The sequence below is a fragment of the Phocoena phocoena genome, chromosome 2 (genome assembly GCF_963924675.1).
Source record: "Phocoena phocoena chromosome 2, mPhoPho1.1, whole genome shotgun sequence".
Classification (NCBI taxonomy): domain Eukaryota; kingdom Metazoa; phylum Chordata; class Mammalia; order Artiodactyla; family Phocoenidae; genus Phocoena; species Phocoena phocoena.
Window position 1 is genome coordinate 23,200,887 of NC_089220.1, and position 26,077 is coordinate 23,226,963.

At 39.3% G+C, this 26,077-nt stretch overlaps 1 protein-coding gene across 12 annotated transcripts in view; it reads right to left on the reverse strand.

The window, feature by feature from the left end:
• The window catches only part of NRXN3 (neurexin 3), a 1,619,945-nt gene that overhangs the window by 374,432 nt on the left and 1,219,436 nt on the right, over positions 1-26,077 (reverse strand). For all 12 annotated transcript variants that reach the window (XM_065871344.1, XM_065871334.1, XM_065871333.1 and 9 more), the window contains one exon: positions 2,969-3,150. In XM_065871344.1, the coding sequence (XP_065727416.1) occupies positions 2,969-3,150 (182 nt within the window). The remainder of the gene's footprint in view (positions 1-2,968; positions 3,151-26,077) is intronic.

A 26,077-nucleotide genomic window follows, 5' to 3' on the forward strand; every position in this document is an offset into this window, starting at 1 on the left:
CAGCAGCCGTATATAAAACACAAACTCTCAATCTCTTTCCCTCCTTCCTCTCTCGTGCTCTCCCCCGCGCCCCACACACACTAATTTCAGAGTTTAGACTTTGTTTTGGAGCAATGTACTAGCTTGACAACCACTCAGAAGTAGCACCAAGGTATTTTTGGTTATTCCCACAATTAACACTCGCACTCGAAGAATGAAGCTTTGCCCACATGTGACCCTTGCCAGAGCCCGGGCACTGCAAGGGGGAATGAAATCGTTTACCTCCTGTCCAACCTTTTCCGCTCTCAGTAGTGGCACTTCCTTCCTTTTTGAGTAACTTTCTTTAGTACAAGGAAATAAACTGTGTTTAATAAACAAATCCACATATGACAGATTGTGAAAGTCATATAAAATTAGCAGGTATTTATGGTTTCATTCTCCTGATGTGTCTATGTAAATGTCCAAAACAAGAGGCTGGATTCTGTCATCAAGTCTTTTGACCTTCCGCTTGGAACTTCCCTCTCCAATGTGATAAAGAATCTTCGTTTTGCTCTGCCCACTCTGACCTCAGTTTTTAATCACATATTCTTTACATCTCTAAGAGGACCTTTGCAGCTTAGGGCAGTAGTCACCAAAGGACAGCCTGTAGCCTGTTCTTATAAGTACATTTTTACTGGAATACAGTCACACACACTTTCTATCTCTGGTAGACACCAGGAACGATCCATTAGTGAACAGAAAATGATTTGAAATTACTAGACCAATGAAGGGTTACCATGCTCAAGAGGGTCACAGGCACGTCAGGTCCGTTCCAGAATGGTGTGCTTTCTTTACATCGTAGGGTCTCTTTTACTTTTCTCTAAAAATATCAGATGGCATTTCCTAACCCAAGCTCTGAAGGACAATCTGTTGGAATTTTCCATAATGTTTAAGCAATGAAAGCATCACTGGAATAAGTCTACAATACCCAAGGGGGCTCTACACATTTTGATGTAAAATTTCTTGTATTTTTGCTTTTAAGATTTAACATGGAATGCTTCGGTTCCTCCCAGAAGTTCCCAGGATCCTCATATCCATTTTATAAAAACACTGCCAACTCCAACTAAACTACCAGAAAACAAACAAACAAACAACATTTCTCTTAAAAGTGGAGACACTTTACAAAACAGGAATGGGAAGAAATGGGTAAACTGGTAGCACGTTATCTGACTCGATAAAGATGCTCATGGCTGTGTCAAATCTTATTCTTCCTAGTAAGTCACACTGAATAAAAAAAGAAAATGAAAGCGAGCTGGTAATAATAGACTAGTTATAGCTGCCATGAAATACTCATTAAGTTATATGCAGCATAAATCTCACAGAGTTTTGTAAATTATGGTGGTTCTTACAGGCCAAATAAAGATAAACTGTACTAACTATGGCTGCCTTCCTCTGTGCTCCTTGGCGTGGCTTTGTAAGATGCTTAAGCTCAGGTTCATAGTACCATATGGCTCCTGAAGCATCTGAGGAAGCATTAAAGGTTCACAACTTTTCTCAAGACCCCTATTCTACGTTTTGAAGGTGATCATTTCCAAGCAGTCCTTCCCTGCATTCCTAAGCAGAGTCTTGACCTGCTCTGGTTCACTCTGAGATCAGACAGGCTTCCAGCTTAAGCCTCTTCCTTCCAGCTGCTCCTGTTTCCAAGGCATATTGGAAGAGCAGGTGCTGGAGACGGGCACTGCTTCCAGGGCTGAGCTTGCTGCTGTGGTTCCAGCCAGCCACCTCCACTCCAGAGCCCAGCAATGAAATCTCACTCTGCTTTCCTCGGTAGATAGGCACATTAGCAAAACTCACATTCAAAGATTCTCAGTAAATGTTGCTTTTCCTCCTTTTTGGAGGTTGGTGATAATCCCCAGTTGACTTTTCCTCTTAACTGCTTTCCCCCCCTACTATTTAAACCTAATTCGTATTGCTCCAAATTAAATCCATTCTTCCTAGCCTTGTCATTGCTAACTAATGAGAACAATTCCTCTCTTTGCTTTTGGTGGCTGCACTTTGGGTACTTATGGATGAGAATCGTATCCTTCTTTAGCCTACTTTCTTAACTGCAGACTGCACAGGTGATAAAATGGGTTAACTGTGGCTATAAAAATATTTTCTATCCTCACAACAAAGTAATTTTTCCTCCAAATCATTTTAATTTCTTAGAATTGCACTGTGTTCTTAATGATCTGTAGTGAGTGAGGCTGCAATCCTATTGGGTTTATATATACAAGCAAACTGCTGGATATACAAGACACACAAATACACCAACTCTTGGTCAATGTGCTGATTCTTTTTGCCCCACCCACTGTGGCCTCAGTTTTTATCACGTGTTCTTTATGTCGCTACAGGAAAGTCTGCAGGCTAGGGCAGGGGTCACCAAAGCACAGCCTGCAGCCTGTTTTGAGAAATACATTTGTATGGAATATAGTCATACATGTTCTTTAAAAATGTATTGTCTGTAGCTGCTTTCACAGTAACAATGGCAGAGCTGAGTAGCTCTGACAGAGACTGATGACCCGAAAAGCCCCAAATATTTCTATTTGGCCCTTTACAGCAAACCTTTGCTGATCCCCCCAACTTAGGAGATCACTGACACTCAAGGTGGCCTTGCTGCTTGCACCAGGTTAAGATGAACCATACCAGGTCAGTCTCTTATTTACACCTAAGTGGTCTGTTAAGTGTTTCATGACAGGTCAAACCACCCAGAAGGGGAGGGAGTCTGGACAGGAAGAGTTTTAAATTTTCTATCCCCGAGGTACCCTCTGGGTATCATGGTTCATATCTGAGGGGTAGAATGAGGCTTAATACACACCACCTCCTGGGTGTGGCTCCAACACACTGAGGCAACGTTACAAGCTTGCGCCCCTTTGCCATGTCTATCTAGAATGTTCCAGTGCATTTATCTGCCTCACCAACTCAGACCACCAGGAAGACAAGAGAATCCAGGCCACAGTCCAGTACTCACAATGTGAAGCTGAAGGAAGTCCCCGAGGCCTGGGGCGCTGTCTATGCGCACCAAGATGCCGTCCTTCACGGTGGTGCTGAAGCCCACAGCCAGGCGGTCAGAGCGCGTGCTGGGCCTGTCATTGGCCGGCCAGGTGTAGAGGATGAGGCCTCCACTTTTCCCAAAGATGTACGTGGCGCCAGCTGCGAAAGCAAGGAGAGAGGGAGCCGTCAGGACCCTGCAGTGCGTATTGCCAGCTGTGGGTACACTGCTGAGACTCTGCACAGGCAGCTGTGGCGAGAAATGGCCGCCACGTGCCAGAATATGGTGACCAAGAGGGATGGCATCCAAAGCCTTGGAAGACGGCTGTCACCCCAAATTAAAGATGCAGGCAAAATGAGTTAATAACAAAGCAGATGCTAGCCAGAGACATTCCTCGCATCTTCAGATCCTGCTGTATAAGGGCAGAGGGCAGATAACATGCTGTGTCTGAGAGCTTTGCTACCTTCGGTCAAACAACTTTTCTGCCTTCTTCAATCTAGGCCAGGGCAGGCAGGAGATAGGAAACTAGTTCCCCCACCTCTTAGCTACCAGAATATTCTGGTCAGTGGAGTAGGGAGCAGTTCCAGGAAGGCCACACAAAACTAAAGGTAACGTGGAAGTCCAAAGCCGTTATTCCTTTCCTGCCTGTGCCCTCTGTCACCCTCACAGAAAAGAAAGCCTGAAAAACCAAGTTACATGACTCAAAGCATTTGCCAATTTCCCTCTTATGTTGCTATAAAAAAGGTGGTAAAAATTAATTCTGGAGGTCTTTAAAAAATTAACTCTATATTTTTTCCCCAAGTTGTGGTGTTTATCTGGTATTCTGTAACAGTTTCTAGCTCCTTTCCAAACTAAATTGCAAAAAGAAGACATAGGAAACAACCCTCAATTTAATGAATTTTGATCATGAAAAGCAGTATTATCAATTATGACTAGTGGGTTCAACGTTGTTTTTAATATTTACTTGTGTTTTAACTCTTATGATTTATAAACCCAGGGGTTAGTAAAAATATATTGACTTAAAAATACTTAGAAAACAAAGAGGAAGACAAATAAAGAAAATATTTGCATCTCCTAAATTTAAAAAATCTATTTTTACAAACAAGTTTTTAAATCTGAATTTGGGAAAAAGCATGCAGATTTGGTAGCCAGAACAGACTACACCACTGTAGTTTCTATGATTGTGTGTATGTCACCCATAGTGAGTAGTTCCATATGTCACTCATTTCAAAGTTCAGAGAACATTTGGCATTAGATTTTCTTGTGTTTCCCCACTGAACATAGTCCAATCCTTGAAACTGTTTTAAAGCGCCATTAGACAAGCATTCATATATCTCTGGCATTTACTAAAAAGCTCAATCACTGATCAATTTACTTTACAGAGAATATTGGGTTGAATTCTATTGTTTCAAGAAGAAATGAGTTATTCAGCTTGTTTAGAAATAACAGACTAAGCTGCTATGAGGCTAGAATTAGGAGTATATGCCATATGCCATCCTCTTCTAAGGCATTAAGCCACGTTGTATTCTGAGGCATATAGAATCTAATTTGTCCTCTTTGAAAGGTCAGTATTCTAGTTGCTCCAATATGATCAGTTTGTGTATGGTATGCAGCATAACATTATTTTCCTTTTATGAGTTTCTCAATTCTTAGGGGATGGTGTCTGAAAAGCCCTCCACAGTCATCTGGAAAATTTGGGATTGTAGTATGGAAAGTTTATGTTTAATTCCACATGCCAAACAATGTTTGTTCCTTATTATCCACCAACACCCTCAAAGATTCTTAAAATTAGAAATGTGGATATAATGATTTACTCTTGAAATCTCACCATCTGTGAAGAATTTAAATAATTCCATTTCTGTAGATGATTACAAATGTCATCACCATTCTTTTTACTCTTTATTTGGAAAACTGAAGGTTACTCAGTGATTAATATATAGAATCACCAAAAGTGCAAATCAGCCTGTGACATTTTGTGGCAATTTATAAAATCTTACCCTATTCTATCCTAAATATATAGTGGATTCTGCTACAGAAATAAATCCACACTCTATCAGGAAATAATTTTGTCACTACAGAAAGAAAAAGTCAAAAGTTGATAACAGTAGCAACATATACATGGTGCTTTACAGTTTGCAAAAGCGTTTTTCAGATTTATTAGCTGGGTCTTCACAGCAGTTCTATGGAATAGTTCATTTGTTAACACTGCTTGGAAACAGAGACCCAAATATCTGACTTAAATAAGTGGCACCTCCTTTAAGTCTCCATCTGGACGCTCGTGCCTCCAAAAGCCTGGCTTTACCATATACTAATTGTAGCTTAATATCATTCTACAATAAACTACACCGATGATGTAAAGTTGACTGTACTTCATTTTTTTCACACCTTCTCATAAGAACGAAGCAGAATGAAAACAAAGCCATAACCCCTAAATCTGACATGTTTTCAAAAGCTAGTCTGGCTTTCTCACCATACAAATAACTTTACAAACTTTCTACTCTGCTTATATTTCACCCACTGCCCTGTTCAGTATTCTCAATACAAAGAGGAAGAGCATTTTAAAAGATACATACACAACTTCTGATACGTGGTGGCTAGAGGGTCACTGTGACTTCAATTTTTAAATAAACAAAGAGTGAAACTACACTATGACAATATTACGATAAGTAGAAAGAGAATATGATTTATTTTTTTTATTTAAATTATTTTTACTGCCTCTGTTGCTCTGAATTTAGGATATCACTATGTTAGATAATTCTAACTTTATAGGTGAAAAGGGCATAAAAGGTACAAAGTCCTTAGCATACAGCTTTTTCTGCTACATAGAAATAAATTTTAAAATGTATTCTTGGTACTGAATTTGCTAGTAAGTGTGACTAAAGACCCTGAATGCTTCCATAGTCCAATGCTGGCTTTAGAGGAAGTTAATTAATAGTTACAACCCTCTGCTCTGATTACTTGTTATTTTATTCTTCTTTAATTAGCTTTGTTGTCTTGCATGGTTTTTAAAGATAAATACGTGCTTTCTGTTAATTTTAATATAAAATGCCTAGAGTCCCAGGGGGAACATGGAATAACTTTACATTTTCAAATTAAAAAGTTAATTTTATTATTTTTAAATGTGGATTACAAATCAACTTTTTGGGAGCATCCCAGGAACCATAAGAATCCTCTTTAATCCATTAACGATTTTCACTTCTAAGACATGCAATACCTAATCACATGCTTTCTACTCTGAGAAAGAGACTAGCGTTTCTGATTGCTGGTTTCTCACTGTGCTCAGTATGCTGGTACTAAGATCATACTACATTTATTAATAATCAGAACCATGGAAATTTCCTGCTTGCTAACAAAAAGTGATTCATTCAACTGATGAAAAACATGCTGTGGTGGTATTTTGGCCATTTAACATCGCAGGGTTTGCAAGTTTGCAAGCAGCTGAAGTTGCTTTGCTGAGTTCCAACCAACACAGTATTTCAGGAATGGAATCTCCACACTGTCACCGTTAGCCATGATAAGGTGGATATACTCACCTTCAAATAGTCAACAAGCATGACATGCTATATAACACACAACTTCTTTTGTCTCGATAGCACCAACAATGGGTGTGGCTTATTGTTTTCATAACTGGATAGCTCGCTACTGGGATGGAGCTGATGGTGATTTTGGCAGCTCCATATACGTATAGCATACTACTTTTCCGGATACCAACAGGAATAGAATCATGGTCCACTTTAAGATTTACATTAGATATAAAAATAATATATATATACATATGTGCATTAATATGCGTGTGTGTGTGTGTGTGTGTGTATGTATGTGTATAAAAAAAGGAACGTTTAGTTAGAAAATAGAATAGACTACCTGGAATTAATTTATTATTTTCCCCATCAAATAATTATAAATAAAATGGCTCCAGAAAAGCATTTATATATAATGTCGGTTATATATTTATGTTTAAAAACAACAAATTAGCTCTTTCTGAAATAATGTTCAGTTGGTATTAAAATGGAACAAGTTTGGAAGCATCTCCCAAGGGAGACCTGAAAGAGTTAAGTTTAAAGAGAACTAACAGGGAACTTTACTCAGTATTTTGGAATAACGTATATGGGAAAAGAATCTGAAAAAGAATATGTACATATATAATATGTACATATTATATATATATTATATATACATATTACATATATATATAAACTGAATCACTTGGCTGTACACCTAAAACTAACACAACATTGTAAATCAACTATACTTCAATAATAAATGAATTAAAATAGAAAAAATAAAGAGGACTAGATAATTTGCTAGTAGAAAAGTATAGCAGGTAGAATAATAAATTAAGTAATAAGTATAAGTCTTAGCATGCAAACCACCTGGTAGGTAAACTAGAATAAGAAACAAAATGTCAGACTCCTTCTCTGGTGCTCTTTGAACACTGCCTGAGAATTTAGTATAAAATATCAAGGCACCAAGGTATGTCTGTCTACCTCTATTATATCAGGTTCTTATTCCTTATTTCTATTTTATTATCCTTTCATCAAAATCTTATTCACATTTGCATTCTTTACTGTAAATTGGTAAATCCTTTTGGAAAATAGATTATCAAGGACATAAAATATATTATGCCAGTAGATGTAGTTATTGCTATTAACTTAAATTTATCTTTTATTCATATCAATTATCATACAGATAATGAAACCAAAATGGAAAGACTTTGAAAATGACAAGTATCTCCTCTAGGAAATGAAGATATATAGAGCTCAAGGGTCTCGTAATGACTGATGACTTGAAAAACACAGTTTCTCAATTTCTTTTATATATTTAGTTTGCTCCATGGGTCCCCTTACAGACACCCCTGGCTCTTTTGGGAGTGTTCATAACAGTAGGGTCTTATAATTCTACAGCTTCAAATGGGTTTCAAACTGCTTTCTTTGGGAGTATCTCATTTGATGTCTCTTTCCCCAGTACCCACTGAAGTGTTAATGGCAAATATTTTTGTTACTGTTTTAATAGAAAAGTAAACAAAGGCTCAAAGAGATTAAATGACTTGATTTGGTGTTAAGTGTTGGAATTGAGAGTAGAGCCGGATCTTCCCTTTCTTAATTCTGCCTTCCTCTCCCCTTTGCAGGGGAGAAGCTGTCCTGCTGACCCATGGGATGTATGATAGCTTCCCTAAAGGAATTCCTGGAGACCAAGAGCTCCACGAGGAGAAGGGGAGGGTAAATAACAGATGAAAAAAACTATGAACAACAAAATGTCTGCATTACAGAGGGAGCCACGAGGGAATACGAGATACATGATATAGATTTTAGAAAGAGCCCTGCAGTGTATTTATTCAATGTATGGTTTATTATGATCTACTTTTTCTACTCCAAAATTTTAAAAATAAACACCAAAACTGATGATAAAGTAGCCTTAAATAAAGCAAAACTGAAGGGACTGAACATTAAGAGAGAAATTTCATGTATTTTAAAGAACATCCTTTATCTTTGGCAAAGAAATGATCAGATTTACTGCTCAGCTAACTGAGGAACTGACAACACTGCCTGCGTCAAGTATATCATTGGGGAGATCCAAGCCCCATTTCTTAAACAATGCTCAGGCAAGGTAAGGGCTCTCTCCACAAGGGGCAATTTCTTTCTCTTTCTTAAAGAAAGAATGATTAAAACCAAAGGGCATTAAGCCAGAAAACACGGAGGCAACATTTCAGAGCATATCCCTCTATTAGAGATAAAGTATATGAGGCTCTATACATTAAAACTGATCTAAAGGAAAGCTTCCAGGGACACACTTAAACTTCCTCCTGCTTAAAAGAATTTTCATAAGCTCATTATTTTTTCCTTTGGGGCAATTATTTCTTTCACAAACCTTTGGTAGTGCTTCACAATGCTAATTATGATACTAATGTTACTACTAGTATTAATAATCATACTAGCTATATGTATGAATCACTCACTATATATTATAGCATACAGTATAATATTTCAAATTCCTATATCTTTCATTTTAGATACTGTTGCTGTATTAGTTTGTTAGGGGCTGCCATAAACAAGGTGCCACAGACTGGGTGACTTAAAAAACAGAAATTTATTTCCTCACATTTCTAGAAACTAGAATTCCGAGATCAAGGTGTCAGCAGGGTTGATTTCTTCTAAGGCCTGTCTCCTTGGCTTCTAAATGTTCTTCTCCCCCTCTGTGTCACCACGTGGCCTATCATCTTTACCCATCTGTGTCCTAATTTCCTCTTCTTATAAGGATACCCGTCACATTGGATTAGGGCCCACCCTAATGACCTCATTTTAACTTAATTACCTCTTTAGAGACTCTATCTCCAATTACAGTTATAGTCTGAGGTAGTGGAGGCTATGACTTTAACATATAAATTTTGAGGGGACACAATTCAGCCTGTAACAGTCACTCTTCCAGTTTTAAAGATGAGGAAAGCTATATATAGAATGAGGTTAAAAACAAAAAAAACAGAAAAAACTTGCCTAGGACCCAAAGAAATCAGGAATTTAATCCAGATCTATCTAACTTAATGATCTGCATTCTTTTTACTGTGTCAAACTGTATGCCCTAATAGGTTTCCTTTGACTTTACCTATGTATCTGTGTGGGGATGGGGATAATGATGGAGAGAAGAAAGACAATGGTTTGCTAACATGTGGCAAAAAATAAACAACGGCAAACAAGATGGAAACTCAATTCCCACGCAGTGGAAATGGCAGTAGAGGGCTGATCATCCAGATCATTTTATCTTACGTAAATGACAATGGTTTAATATGAAGTTGTTCTCTATCAAGTATACAAAGCAAGGTCAGACAATAGCCTATTCCTGATTAATTACTCCATACTCATAAAATTCTAAATTATGAAGAGTGGACTCTATAATGAGGTTTATTTCAGAGATTAACTATAGTCAACTTAATTTAACTTTCATAACCGAGCTAGTTTTTTATATAGCAAAACAAAGTAAGTCCTAGGAAATTACACAGTATTCAGGTTTAAGGAAAATATATATTAAGTCTTACTGTCAAACAAAATGAAAATTCAGAACCCTTCTGTACCATGAGCTCCTGAAGGACAGGGTTGTTTAATTTATGTCTCTATCAACACTGTGAATGCTCAGGAAATAAATGCTGCTGAATTAATCAATAAAACTTGGCTCAGCTATACTTTCATATCTTCACACTGTCATTCAGGCATCTTCCCATTAATCCATCTCAGTTTTATGTCATTTCATCTCATTGTGGAAATATTTTATAAATACTCATCAATTAGGGTTCACAACATCTCCTATGATGGAATAGCTTCCAATTTATAAAAGAAATCTAACTGCAAAGACATTTGAATGATTTTTCTTTGGTGAATTTTTGGCAGGCTCAGATAAGAAAGTCACACCCACTTTTAGTCAAATTGTTTTATGTTTACCCTTCAGTTCCTAAATTACATTGAAAACTGTTTTCAGGATATATATTTCATATATATATGAAAATACATCTTAGATTTAACAAGAATACACAGTAGAAAAGCAAAGTAACACATTTAAGAATGGCAATGTTATCATTCTATTTTACAGAGCATTAACTAAGTGCAAAGACTTTATATACATTTGTCCTTAGGCAAAATATAAATGAATGAAAAGAAAAATAAAAATGATCATTTTATAATAACTCAACAGCCTCTTCTGTAGCAGTTTTTGGAACTCATTCCTTCTGATGACATCTCATGGGACATAGCTAGAATAAAAGGGAGGTTCAGAGTGCATTTATCTGCCTTCTTTTCCTCCTTTTATTCCACAGCTTTGAAAGACCTTCTGTAATAAGAGCAATCAAGGGATTTCTAAGTACTGAATATTCTGTGAAAAAGAAATATAGATGAAGAGTAGTTGCTTATTTCCAGTGCTTTGATTTAAATTCTTGATTTATATGGACTTCACACTTTGAAGGGGCCAGGGAATATAAACAGATGACCCTGGGGTATTTATGGTTCTAATTCGTAAAACATGGTATTTGCGAAAAAGTTGGCTAATATTTTTAAGAGTTATTACTCCTGCTTCTATGAGACACATATCTCTTAATCACAGAACCTATGTCAGAGTTAGGCAAAAGGAAGAACCTTCAACTAGTAAGGTCCCTTCTCTGTATCTATCATGATCATTTATCTTCACTGTGCCTAGTTGCCCGATGATTAAGAAAGTGATAATACCACTCCTGCCCACGGATCTCAGGGAGCTGGAGTAAGGATCAAAGTAGCTATCAGATCACTTATATGTGGAATCTAAAATATGACACAAATGAACTTATTTACAAATCAGAAACAGAGTCACAGACATAAAGAACAGACTTGTGGTTTCCAAGAGGGAGGGACGTTGGGGAAGCATGGATTAGGAGCTTGGGATTAGCAGATGCAAACTATTATATATAGAATGGATAAACAATAAGGTCCTACTGTATAGCACAGGGAACTATATTCGATATCCTGTGATAAACCATAATGGAAAATAATATGAAAAAGAATATATATATGTAAAACTGAATCACTTTGCTGTACAGCAGAAATTAACACAACACTGTAAATCAACTGTATTTCAGTAAAATTAATTTAAATAAATAGCTATCAGGTACACTATACAGAACTCTAGAAATAGTTTCGTGGGGCTTCCGGGAAGATTGCGGAAGAGTAAGACGCGGAGATCACCTTCCTCCCCACAGATACACCCGAGATACATCTACACGGGGAACAACTCCTACAGAACACCTACTGAACGCTGGCAGAAGACCTCAGACCTCCCAAAAGGCAAGAAACTCCCCACGTACCTGGGTAGGGCAAAAGAAAAAAGAAAAAAACAGAGACAAAAGAACAGGGACGGGACCCGCACCAGTGGGAGGGAGCTGTGAAGGAGGAAAGGTCTCCACACGCTAGAAGCCCCTTCGCGGGCGGAGACTGCGGGTGGCAGAGGGGGAAAGCTTCGGCGCTGCGAAGGAGAGCACAGCAACAGGGGTGCGGAGGGAAAAGCGGAGAGATTCCCGCACAGACAATCAGGGCCGACCGGCACTCACCAGCCCGAGAGGCTTGTCTGCTCACCCGCTGGGGCGGGCGGGCCTGGAGTTGAGGCTCGGGCTTCGGTTGGAGCACCGGGAGAGGACTGGGGTCGGCGGCGTGAACACAGCCTGCAGGGGGTTGGTGCACCACGGCTAGGCGGGAGGGAGTCCGGGGAAAAGTCTGGACCTGCCGAAGGGGCAAGAGACTTTTTCTTCCCTCTTTGTTTCCTGGTGCGCGAGGAGGGGATTAACAGCGCTGCTTAAAGGAGCTCCAGAGACAGGCGCCCGCGGACCTCAGAGACGGGCATGAGACGCTAAGGCTGCTGCTGCCACCACCAAGAAGCCTGTGTGCGAGCACAGGTCACTATCCACACCCCCTTCTGGGGAGCCTGTGCAGCCCGCCACTGCCAGGGTCCCGGGATCCAGGGACAACTCCCCCGGAAGAACGCACGGCGCGCCTCAGGCTAGTGCAACGTCACGCAGGCCTCTGCCGCCACAAGCCCGCCCCGCACTCCGTGCCCCTCCCTCCCCACCCCCACCCCGCGCCTGAGTGAGCCAGAGGCCCCGAATCAGCGGCTCCTTTAACCCCGTCCTGTCTGAGCGAAGAACAGACGCCCTCAGGCGACCTACAGGCAGAGGCGGGGCCAAATTCAAAGCTGAGCCCCTGTGAGCTGTGAGAACAAAGAAGAGAAAGGGAAATCTCTCCCAGCAGCCTCAGAAGCAGCGGATTAAAGCTCCACAATCAACTTGATGTACCCTGCATCTGTGGACTACATGAATAGACAGCGAATCACCCCAAATTGAGGAGGTGGACTTTGAGAGCAAGATTTATGCTTTTTTTCCCCTTTTCCTCTTTTTGTGAGTGTGTATGTGTATGCTTCTGTGTGAGATTTTGTCTGTATAGCTTTGCTTCCACCATTTGTCCTAGGGTTCTACCTGGCCGTTTTAAGAATTCAGAGTCATGATATTAAAATGATCCAAAATCTTGGAAATAGAATGGAGAAAATACAAGAAAAGCTTCACAAGGACCTAGAAGAACTAAAGAGCAAACAAACAGTGATGAACAGCACAATAAAGGAAATTAAAAATTCTCTAGAACGGATCAATAGCAGAATAAGTAAGGCAGAAGGATGGATAAGTGACCTGGAAGATAAAATAGTGGAAATAACTACCTCAGAGCAGAATAAAGAAAAAAGAAGAAAAGAATTGAGGACAGTTTCAGAGAACTCTGGGACAACATTAAATGCACCATTCGAATTATAGGGGTCCCAGAAGAAGAAGAGAAAAAGAAAGGGGCTGAGAAAATATTTCAAGAAATTATAGTTGAACACTTCCCTAACATGGGAAACGAAATAGTCAATCAAGTCTAGGAAGCACAGAGAGTCCCATACAAGATAAATCCAAGGAGAAACATACCAAGACACATATTAATCAAACTATCAAAAATTGAATCCAAAGAACAAATAGTAAAAGCAGCAAGGGAAAAATAACATACAAGGGAATCTCCATAAGCTTAACAGCTGATTTTCAGCAGAAACTCTGCAAGCCAGAAGGGAGTGGAAGGACATATTTAAAGTGATGAAAGGGAAAAACCTACAACCAAGATGACTCTACCCAGCAAGGATCTCATTCAGGTTTGATGAAGAAATTAAAACCTTTACAGGCAAGCAAAAGCTAAGAGAATTCAGCACCACCAAACCAGCTTTACAACAAATGCTAAAGGAACTTCTCTAGGCAGCAAACACAAGACAAGGAAAAGACCTACAATAACAAACCCAAAACAATTAAGAAAATGGTAATAGGAACATACCTATTGATAATTACCTTAAATGTACATGGATTGAATGCTCCAACCAAAAGACATAGACTGCCTGAGTAGATGCAAAAACAAGACCCCTACATATGCTGTCTATAAGAGACCCACAGCAGACCTAGGGACACATACAGACTGAAAGTGAGAGGTTAGAAAAAGATATTCCATGCAAATGGAAATCAAAAGAAAGCCAGAGGGCTTCCCTGGTGGTGCAGTGGTTGGGAGTCCACCTGCCAATGCAGGGGACGCGGGTTTGTGCCCCCGTCCGGGAGGATCCCATGTGACGTGGAGCGGCTGGGCCCGTGGGCTGTGGCCGCTGGGCCCGCACATCCAGAGCCTGTGCTCTGCAGCGGGAGAGGCCACAGCGGTGAGAGGCCCGCACACTGCAAAAAAAAAAAAAAAAAAAAAGCCGGAGTAGCAATTCTCATATCAGAAAAAATAGACTTTGAAATAAAGACTGTTACAAGAGACAAAGAAGGACACTACATAATGATCAAGTGGTCAATCCAAGAAGAAGATATAACAATTGTAAAAATTTATGCACCCAACATAGGGCACCTCAATACATAAGGCAAATGCTAACAGCCATAAAAGGAGAAATCGACAGTAACACAATCACAGTTGGGGACTTTAACACCCCGCTTTCACCAATGGACAGATCATCCAAAATGAAAGTAAATAAGGAAACACAAGCTTTAAATGATACATTAAACAAGATGGACTTAGTTGATATTTATAGGACATTCCATCCAAAAACAACAGAATACTCTTTCTTCTCAAGTGCTAATGGAATATTGTCCAGGATAGATCATATCTTGAGTCACAAATCAAGCTTTGGTAAATATAAGAAAATTGAAATTGTATCAAGTATGTTTTCCCACCACAACACTATGAGACTAGATATCAATTAGAGGAAAAAAACTGTAAAAAATACAAATACACAGAGGCTAAACAATACACAACTAAATAACCAAGAGATCACTGAAGGTATCAAAGGGGAAATCAGAAAATTAAAGATGATACAAACAGATGGAGGGATATACTATGTTCTTGGATTGGAAGAATAAACATTGTGAAAATGACTATACTACCCAAAGCAATCTACAGATTCAATGAAATCCCTGTCAAGCAAGCAACCCATGGCATTTTTTTTGTGTGTGTGTGGTACACGGGCCTCTCACTGTTGTGGGCTCTCTTGTTGCGGAGCACAGGCTCCGGACGCACAGGCTCAGTGGCCATGGCTCACAGGCCTAGCTGCCCCACGGCATGTGAGATCTTCCCGGACTGGGGCACGAACCCGTGTCCCCTGTATTGGCAGGTGGACTCTCAACCACTGCGCCACCAGGGAAGCCCCAATGGCATGTTTTACAGCACTAGAAAAAACAATTTTACAATTTGTATGGAAACACAAAAGACCCCAAATAGCCAAAGCAATCTTGAGAAAGAAAAACGGAGCTGGAGGAATCAGGCTCCCTGACTTCAGACTATACTACAAAGCCAAAGTAGTCAAGACAGTATGGTACTGGCACAAAAACAGAAACATAGAGCGATGGAACAGGATAGAAATCCCAGAGATAAACCCACACACATATGGTCACCTTATCTTTGATAAAGATGGCAAGAATACACAATGGAGAAAAGACAGCCTCTTGAATAAGTGGTGCTAGAAAAACTGGACAGTTACATGTAAAAGAATGAAATTAGAACACTTCCTAACACCATACACAAAAATAAACTCAAAATGGATTAAAGACCTAAATGTAAGGCCAGACACCATAAAACTCTTAGCGGAAAACAGAGGCAGAACACTCTATGATATAAATCACAGCAAGATCCTTTTTGACCCACCTCCTAGAGGAATGGAAATAAAAACAAAAATAAACAAATGGGACCTAATGAAACTTAAAAGCTTTTGCACAGCAAAGGAAACCATAAACAAGACCAAAAGACAACCCTCAGAATGAGAGAAAATATTTCCAAATGAAGCAACTGACAAACGATTAATCTCCAAAATATATAAGCAGCTCATGCAGCTCAATATCAAAAAAACAAATAGCCCAATCCAAAAATGGGCAGAAGACCTAAACAGACGTTTCTCCTAAGAAGATAAACAGATTGCCAACAAACAGATGAAAGGATGCTCAACATCACTAACCATTAGAGAAATGCAAATCAAACTACAATGAGGGGGCTTCCCTGGTGGCGCAGTGGTTGAGAGTCCGCCGGCCGATGCAGGAGACACGGGTTCGTGTCCCGGTCCGGGAAGATCCCACATGCTGCGGAGCGGCTGGGCCCGTGAGCCATGGCCGCTGATCCTGTGCATCTGGAGCCTGTGCTCCGCAGCAGGAGAGGCCACAACAGTGAGAGGTCCGCGTAACCCAAAAACAAAAACAAAACAAAACAAAAAACTACAATGAGGTATCACCTCACACTGGTCATAATGGCCATCATCAAAAAATCTACAAACAATAAATGCCGGACAGGGTGTGGAGAAAAGGGAACCCTCTTGCACTGTTGGTGGGAATGTAAATTGATACAGCCACTATGGAGAACAGTATGGAGGTTCCTTAAAAAACTAAAAATAGAATTACCATATGACCCAGCAATCCCACTACTGGGCATATACCCTGAGAAAACCATAGTTCAAAAAGAATCAGGTTCCACAATGTTCATTGTAGCACTATTTTCAATAGCCAGGACGTGGAAGCAACCTAAGAGTCCATCGACAGATGAATGGATAAGGAAGATGTGGCACATATATGCAATGGAATATTTCTCAACCATAAAAAGAAACGAAATTGAGTCATTTGTATTGAGGTAAATGGACCTAGAATCTGTCATACAGAGTGAAGTAAGTCAGAAAGAGAAAAACAAATACCGTATGCTAACACATATATATGGAATCTAAAAAAAAAAAAAAAAAAAAGGTTCTGATGAACCTAGGGGCAGAACAGGAATAAAGATGCAGACATAGAGAATGGACTTGAAGACACGGGGAGAGGGAAGGGTAAGCTGGGACAAAGTGAGAGAGTGGCACTGACATATATACACTACCTAATGTAAAATACATAGCTAGTGGGAAGCAGCTGCATAACACAGGGAGATCGGCTCGGTGCTTTGTGACCACCTAGAGGGGTGGGATAGGGAGTGTGGGAGGGAGACGCAAGAGGGAAGGGATATGGGGATATATGTATACATATAGCTGATTCACTTTGTTAAACAGCGGAAACTAACACAACATTGTAAAGCAATTATACGCCAATAAAGATGTTAAAAAGAAAATAAGCTACAAGAGTGTATCGTACAACATGGGCAATATAGCCATTTATCTTATAATAACTATAAATGGAGTACAATCTTTAAAAATTTTAAATCACTATATTGTACACCTGTAACTTATATCACATTGTATAGCTACTGTATTTTAATAAAAATATAGTACCTGGCACAGAGTAAAAAGTCAATAAATGTTGGTGGCAATGTAAAAGAAAAAATTAAAATAAAAAAAATAAAATGAGAGCATGTCAAGGGAAAATAAAAGGCTTGTACTGTCTTGGGCTGCAGAAGTATTTACTTGATTTTAAAGGGGCGGGGGAAAGGACATTCTACTTGGAGGCTATAAGCAAAGATGTGAAAGAGCACAGTGTATTTTGGAAACACAAACAGCATCATCTCTGATGTGGTGTGCAGGCTGAAGAGCTGAAGACAGGTGTGGAAAACAGGCTAGTGAGAGCAGTGCCGAGTATGAATGCCATATAAAGGTTTTTCTACTTTAGTAGATAAGCCAGTATCTTAGTAGACAAGCCAAGTCTTTATAGTGTTTTCTCTTTTGTAGTAACAAAAATATTTCAAGGATTACACCTACTATAACATACTTTCCACCAAATATTTTTTCAGCTGTCTGAAACATATAACTTTTACTTAGTAAATATGTTAACAGAAGTTCTTTAAAAAAACAATTGTAATGTTTAGAAAGTTTGAAAATGACTATTTCGGTCAGTGTGGAAGCATCATCTTATCTGCATTCGAGGAAAATAACTCTGGCTGTGGTGTGGAAGATGGAAGGAGACAAAAGTGTGTGCACGTGGATCTAGAAGGAGGCACTGCCGTAGCCAGGGTGTAAGAGATGCAAGTGGAGACTGGGTCAGTGTGAATGAGAAATGAGAAGAAGTGGATACTGAAGATGTGAAGAATAAAAAGGACTTGGTGATCCATGTGATATCTGGGGAAGAAAAAAGGAAGGAGTTGAGGATGGTTCAGAGTTCTCAAATTTGGGCAAATGAAACTGTAGATAAAAAAGGAAGCACAGCTTAGGGCATGAAAGTGGTAAGTTTAATTTGGTTATGGAGTGGTTATTGAGTCTTGAGTGCCGGTAGGATAATTGTTTAAGGGTTCTGTTAGAACTTCACAACTATAAAGGACCAGTGCCATGATTTTAAGCCCCAAGTGAGACTGTGATACTGTATCAACATAAAAATGCACCCAGATCGTGCTCAACAATCTCCCAAGTACATATTATTTGGCATTTGGAAGACCTGAAGGTATGTACATTGATTTGCTTAAATAATATCCAGTGAACATAAAGCTATTTGCCTTTCTCTCCGATCTCCATTCACAAAGCCAGGCTGCAAGTCTACAAAAACTAATTTCCCAGGCCTCCTTCTTAGTTCTAATATGATAACTTTAGCATTGATTCAACAGTACAGATATGACATTCTGCAAATAAACAGCAGTCACTTCCATCAAAACTTGAAGATCTGTTATGATTGATATATTCAGACATACCAGTCTCTTTTTAGAAAATGCAATTTTATGGAAAAATACAAGATAATTGGTCTTTAGCTCTTGCAATAAACTTAGATAGCACCTGCCATATTTAAATTAATACGTGCTTCTCCCTGTTAGATTAAGCCTTCCGATTAAGTCAGTCATGTGAAAAGATTCAGGCATTGCCCACGTGCACTCAGATTGGAAGCTTTTTTTTCACGTGGGTTTTTTTTTTTTTAATGATGTGATACTTGTCCATCTGCTAAGTAAAGGAAATTGAAAGTTCTTTATTCAGCCATATATCCTGTCTGTCCTTATCTCTCAGCTTCAGCTTTTGCCTCACCTTGTGTCACATAGGTGGTAGGTTTTATTGGGCACTGGAAGATTCTCCAAAGCAATGACCTAGTATCTGAAGCCTCTGTGTGAACACTGGGTCTGCTTCCCAGAGATCACATACACATCACTCTCGAGGATTTATTCCCTTTCCCATTGTCCCCATTTCCTCTGACTTTACCTGCCATGGTACAGATCAAGAAACTCAGAGAATAGCTTTGCTTCTTTTAATCTCTCTTAAACCAGCAGTAAGAACGAATCAGACTCACATGGCTGGAGCAGCAGAATGTAAAGTGCTAAGGTTGGCATTTCAATCGGCCCTCCGACTTCCGGAGACAGCCTGGATAACGAGGTGTGAAGAGGTTCCTTCCAGTGAACAAATTAAAGCTCAAAGGGTCTACCTTCATTGAAGCAATTGGTGACCTAGAGGCACAGCTGGTATGATTTCTTCAGCAAGATGGGAACACATTTTCTCTGAAGGGGGTCCTCTTACTGGTCACAACCAGTGATGATCCAATTTCTCTAATTTACCCATTCAACTCCATCCCTTAACATGTGTCCAAAGTTTTAGTTTAAAGTGAGCATTCTTCTTAAAGTCATAAACTCTGGGGAGAAGGCCACAAACAACAGAAGTACAAAGACATCTATGTGGAAGTCACAGTCACAGTGTGCTATTACTTTTTAAATGATCCCTATTTCGCAGTCAAAGATGACAATACAGAGCTAGCACCCATGTGATGCCAGAGCTTGTTGCCCAGCAGGGCTCAGAGATTTGCACTGACATGATCAGATTATGAGTTCCTTGCAGTCGATGGTGAAGTCATGTGCTTCTTTGTGTCCTCATGATGGCTGATCCCGTGCTGGACACATAAAATCATGTGGTATAACAGTTGGAAGGAGAATCTGAGAGGTATCAGTTGATGTCCTCATTTACAGATGCAAATACCGAGGCCCAAAGAGGTTACAGAATTGGTCCAAGGTCAAAGCTGATGAGTGGCAGAGCCAAGTTAGAACTCCTCTCCCCTGATTCCAGTCCACTGCCCTTCCTATAGTCTTTCTGCTGCCTCTGAATTAGGTGCTTAAGAAAAACTTGCTTACTGATCAATTTTAATTTACACACCATTATATAAGGATACTGTTTGGATAGTAAGAATCACTATAGCAGGTTTAACGTGTGTGTGTGTGTGTGTGTGTGAGAGAGAGAGAGAGAGAGAGAGAGGGAGAGAGAGAGAGAGAGAGAATACAGAGTAAGATTTTTATTACATATTTAACAGTACATGTAGCCACACACTAAATAATTACCTGACTCACAGTGAACCCAAACAGCATTTGGGCTTTTAGATGTTAGAGTAATGTGTATGAGAGAGAGAGGGAGAGAGAGAAAATATGTACACGTGTGTATATGTGACAAACATGTGACATGAAATGGGTGCAAGGGAGAAGACAGAAATGAGATCACATATCATTCTCTGTTACATCAGTATTTACTCTGCATGTACATGTTTCATCGGGTACACAATGTTCTGAAGCCTCATTTTTGAATACATGAAATAACAAATCTTATATAAAGGAGCCCTTTTCTGATTCATTATTCTTAGTCCATAAAAAAGTGAAGGTGAGCGAAGAGATGTGAAAATATCTTTAGAGCTCAATCACTGAAGAATCTAAGCTCAAGCTGGAATTTCTCTACTCCCTGGAAAAAGATCTACTTTAAGCTTTACGGCATTCTTTTCAAATCCTAAGGTCTCTGTTATAGGGGAAGAGCAAACTGAAGAAGTGCTCTTCAGGTCCACAGACCTGTTCAGTCTCAATGGGTATAAGGCTGACAATGCACAGTACTCTTTCAATCCAATGCCAGAAACCTTGGGAGGCAAGAAATGAGAGGGGGCTGGAAGGGATATGCTACAATCTGAATGGGGTCTCTTTAAAAGCAGTGTGCAGCAGGAAAGACAAGTATAATGGCTAGTTAATCATCTTCACTATGACGTGCCAATTCTTTAGACTCTTATGACATTCATGAATGATGCAGGAGGTGGACATGATGAATGCAGAGCAATTCCCTGCGACAGATACTTTCAGGGAATTTATGTCCCCTCCTCCCAGGACAAAAGGGTTCCTGGGCTCAGTTATCATTTGTTCTGAGAGAGAATTTACAGTCTCACTAGCAATTCCTTTTACCCTACTCAGTAAAGCGCTTATTTTGATATACTGACTGTGATTGTTCAAGAACAACTGTACCCTTGGAAATTCATGTGCAGTGAGCAGGCTGGCAGGCTCACTTTCCTTCACTTCATACAATTCTGCTAGTTTCCAGGTTCTATAATTTAGAGGGTTTGGCTACAGGTCTCCAAGCCACATGTTTACCTGTTTGGTTATACACATACACACACATATGCATGTATTGATATATGTGTGTGTATTAATAAAAACTGTGTGTATCTAAACACACACACACACATATTACTCTTTAACATCTAAAAGCCCAAATGCTGTTTGGGTTCACTGTGAGTCAGTGTGTGGCTACATGTACTGTTAAATATGTAGTAAAAATCTTATTCTGTACTCTCTGCCCACAGATAATCTGTGTGTAGATAGTAAATTAATTGATACATTCATCAATATTTATTCAGCTCCTATTATATGCTAGATACCTTTCTGGGTGCTGGAAAGACATCAGTGAAGGTACTTGCCTTAATAGAGATGCTATACTTATAATGATGGCAGGTAAAAAAACAAACAAACAGATCTATAATACAAAGTCTGGGAGTTTTTTTTTTAAAACATTTTTATTGGAGAATAATTGCTTTACAATGGTGTGTTAGTTTCTGCTTTATAACAAAGTGAACAGATACATATATCCCCATATCTCTTCCCTCTTGCGTCTCCCTCCCTCCCACCCTCCCTATCCCACCCTTCTAGCTGGTCACAAAGCACAGAGCTGATCTCCCTGTGCTATGTGACTGCTTCCCACTAGTTATCTATTTTACATTTGGTAGTGTATATGTTTCCATATATACACTACCACCCTCTCACTTTGTTCCAGCTTACCCTTCCCGCTCCCCGTGTCCTCACGTCCATTCTCTAGTAGGGCTGTGTCTTTATTCCTGCCTTGCCCCTAGGTTCTTCATGACCTTTTTTTTCTTTTTTAGATTCCATATATATGTGTTAACACATGGTATTTGTTTTTCTCTTTCCGACTTACTTCGCTCTGTATCACAGACCCCAGGTCCATCAACCTCACTACAAATAACTCAATTTTATTCCTTTTTATGGCTGAGTAATATTCCATTGTATATATGGGCCACATCTTCTTTATCCATACATCTGTTGATGGACACTTAGATTGCTTCCATGTCCTGGCTATTGTAAATAGTGCTGCAATGAACATTTTGGTACATGACTCGTTTTGAATTATGGTTTTCTCAGGGTATATGCCCAGTAGTGGGATTGCTGGGTCATATGGTAATTCTATTTTTAATTTTTTAAGGAACCTCCATACTGTTCTCCATAGTGGCTGTGTCAATTTACATTCCCACCAACAGTGTATGAGGGTTCCCTTTTCTCCACACTCTCTCCAGCATTTATTGTTTATAGAATTTTTGATGATGGCCATTCTGACAGGTGTGAGGTGATACCTCATTGTACTTTTGATTTGTATTTCTCTAATGATTAATGATGCTGAGCATTCTTTCATGTGTTTGTGGGCAATCTGTATATCTCTTTGGAGAAATGTCTATTTAGGTCTTCTACCCATTTTTGGACTGGGTTGTTTGTTTTTTTGATATTGAGCTGCATGAGCTGCTTGTAAATTTTGGAGATTAATCCTTTGTCAGCTGCTTCATTTGGAAATATTTTCTCCCATTCTGAGGGCTGTCTTTTCGTCTTGTTTATGGTTTCCTTTGTTGTGCAAAAGCTGTTAAGTTTCATTAGGTCCCATTTGTTTATTTTTGTTTTTATTTCCACTTCTCTAGGACCTGGGTCAAAAAGGATCTTGCTGTGATTTATGTCATAGAGTGTTCTGCCTATGTTTTCCTCTAAGAGTTTGATAGTGTCTGGCCTTACATTTAGGTCTCTAATCCATTTTGAGTTTATTTTTGTGTATGGTGTTAGGGAGTGTTCTAATTTCATTCTTTTACATGTACCTGTCCAGTTTCCCCACCAGCACTTATTGAAGAGGCTGTCTTTTCTCCACTGTATATTCTTGCCATCTTTATCAAAGATAAGGTTACCATATGTGTGTGGATTTATCTCTGGGCTTTCTATTCTGTTTCATTGATCTATATTTCTGTTTTTGTGCCAGTACCATACTGTATTGATGACTGTAGCTCTGTAGTATAGTCTGAAGTCAAGGAGCCTGATTCCTCCAGCTCCGTTTTTCTTTCTCAAGATTGATTTGGCTATTCGGGGTCTTTTGTGTTTCCAGACAAACTGTGAACTTTTCTGTTCTAGTTCTGTGAAAAATGCCAGTGGTAGTTTGATAGGGATTGTAATGAATCTGTAGATTGCTTTGGGTAGTAGAGTCATTTTCACAATGTTGGTTCTTCCAATAGAAGAACATGGTATATCTCTCCATCTGTTTGTATCATCTTTAATTTCTTTCATCAGTGTCATAATTTTCTGCATACAGGTCTTTTGTCTCCTTAGGTAGGTTTATTCCTAGGTTTTTTATGATTTTTGTTGCAGTGGTAAATGGGACAGTTTTCTTAATTTCTCTTTCAGATTTTTCATCATTAGTGTATAAGAATGCAAGAGATTTCTGTGCATTAATTTTGTATCCTGCTACTTTACCAAATTCATTGATTAGCTCTAGTAGTTTTCTAGTAGCATCTTTAGGACTCTCCATGTATAGTGTCATGCCATCGGAAAACAGTGACAGCTTTACTTCTTCTTTTCCGATTTGGATTCCTTTTATTTCCTTTTCTTCTCTGATTGCTGTGGCTAAAACTTCCAAAACTATGGTGAGTAATAGTGGCGAGAGTGGGCAACCTTGTCTTGTTCCTGATCCTAGTGGAAATGGTTTCAGTTTTTCACCATTGAGGACGATCTTGGCTGTGGGTCTGTCATATATGGCCTTTATTATGTTGAGGTAAGTTCCCTCAATGAGAATTGTTACTCCAACTTTCTTTTGATTTACATTTTCATGGAATATCTTTTTCCATCCCCTCACTTTCAGTCTGTGTGTCCCTAGGTCTAAAGTGTGTCTCTTGTAGACAGCATATATATGGGTCTTGTTTTTGTATCCATTCAGCCAGTCTATGTCTTTTGGTTGGAGCATTTAATCTATTTACATTTTGGGTAATTCTTGATATGTATGTTCCTATTATCATTTTGTTAATTGTTTTGTGTTTGTTTTTGTAGGTCTTTTCCTTCTCTTGTGTTTCCTGCCTAGAGAAGTTCCTTTAGCATTTGTTGTAGAGCTGGTTTGGTGGTGCTGAATTCTCTTAGCTTTTGCTTGTCTGTAAAGGTTTTAATTTCTCCATGAAACCTGAATGAGATCCTTGCTGGGTAGAGTAATCTTCGTTGTAGGTTTTTCCCTTTCATCTCTTTAAATATGTCGTGTCACTCCCTTCTGGCTTGCAGAGTTTCTGCTGAAAGATCAGCTGTTAACCTTATGGGGATTCCCTTGTATGTTATTTGTTGTTTTTCCCTTGCTGCTTTTAATATTTGTTCTTTGTATTTAATTTTTGATAGTTTGATTAATATGTGTCTTGGTATGTTTCTCCTTGGATTTATCCTGTATGGGACTCTCTGTGCTTCCTGGACTTAAGTAACTATTTCCTTTCCCATATTAGGGAATTGTTCAACTATAATTTCTTGAAATATTTTCTCAGTCCCTTTCTTTTTCTCTTCTTCTTCTGGGACCCCAATAATTCAAATGTTGGTGCATTTAATGTTGTCCCAGAGGTCTCTGAGACTACCCTCAATTCTTTTCATACTTTTTTCTTTATTCTGCTCTGCAATAGTTATTTCCACTATTTTATCTTCCAGGTCACTTATCCGTTCTTCTTCCTCAGTTATTCTGCTATTGATCCGTTCTAGAGAATTTTTCATTTCATTTATTGTGTTGTTCATGGTGGCCCCATCTGGTCAGGGAGCTCATCCAACATGCAAAGGGATTTCAATCTCTCCAGCTTCCTACCCCAGCTATACTGAATTCCTTGAAGTTTCCTTGATTCTTTCGCCAATTCATGCCGCCTTGCTCAATGTCTGGGAGTTTTAAGTGCTAATAAAACATGATAAGGGGATAGTCATGGAGGGGGTGCTAATTTAAATGAGATGAGAAGAGCAGTCCCCTCTGAGTTGATGGCAACCACAACCTGAGAACAAAACGAAGGTCACCATATGCTTTTGGAGGAAAGAAGGTTCAAGACAGGGGTACCAAGGACAGAGGATGAAGTCAGAAATGTGCTTGGCTTGCTTGAGATGCGGCCAGGGACCCAGTGTGGCTGGAATGGAGGTACAAGGTACAGAGCGACAAAACAAGTGTTTGGAGAAGTAAAGAGAGAGCAAATTACAGAGTGTCTCACAGGAAGCACCCAATGTGAGGGACGTTCTTGTCTGATTCTACTCTGAGAAGACTATATAGCTTTCTAAGTAGCTCTGTTCATAGCATCATAAGTAGGACATTGAAAATCAGACTTAAAAGAAAAGCAACCAGTATGGAAAGAGAAGACCTCAAAGTGCTGTTGTATGTGGAACAACTGAATGAGCCCAGCATATTAAACCCGTGGAAGCTGGGCAGGGTGGCCATCTTCAAATATGTAGGATGTCATATAGAAGAAGGACCATGCTCCTTTGGAAGGTAGAGCCAAGAATGATGGTGAAAATACCTGTGCTCAAGATCCCAGGTCATAATGTGTAGAAATATTTTCTAGAGCTACCCAAAATGGATACTGCAAAAAATATGATAAAAATTTCATCCCCAGATGTGTTTCAGCAGTGGCTGAATAGTTACTTTTTAGGAGTGTCTGTTGATCCTTTCTTGGTGGTTCCAAAAGGAACCTTTCTCAGAAAGGAAAAATCTATTTAAACAGAAATGCTGGACTCTGTAGAACAAACACATTCATCTAAATTAATCATCTTATTCTTCTTCATTAAAAAAAAGGTCGTTTTCCTTTTCAGCAAATTGCTG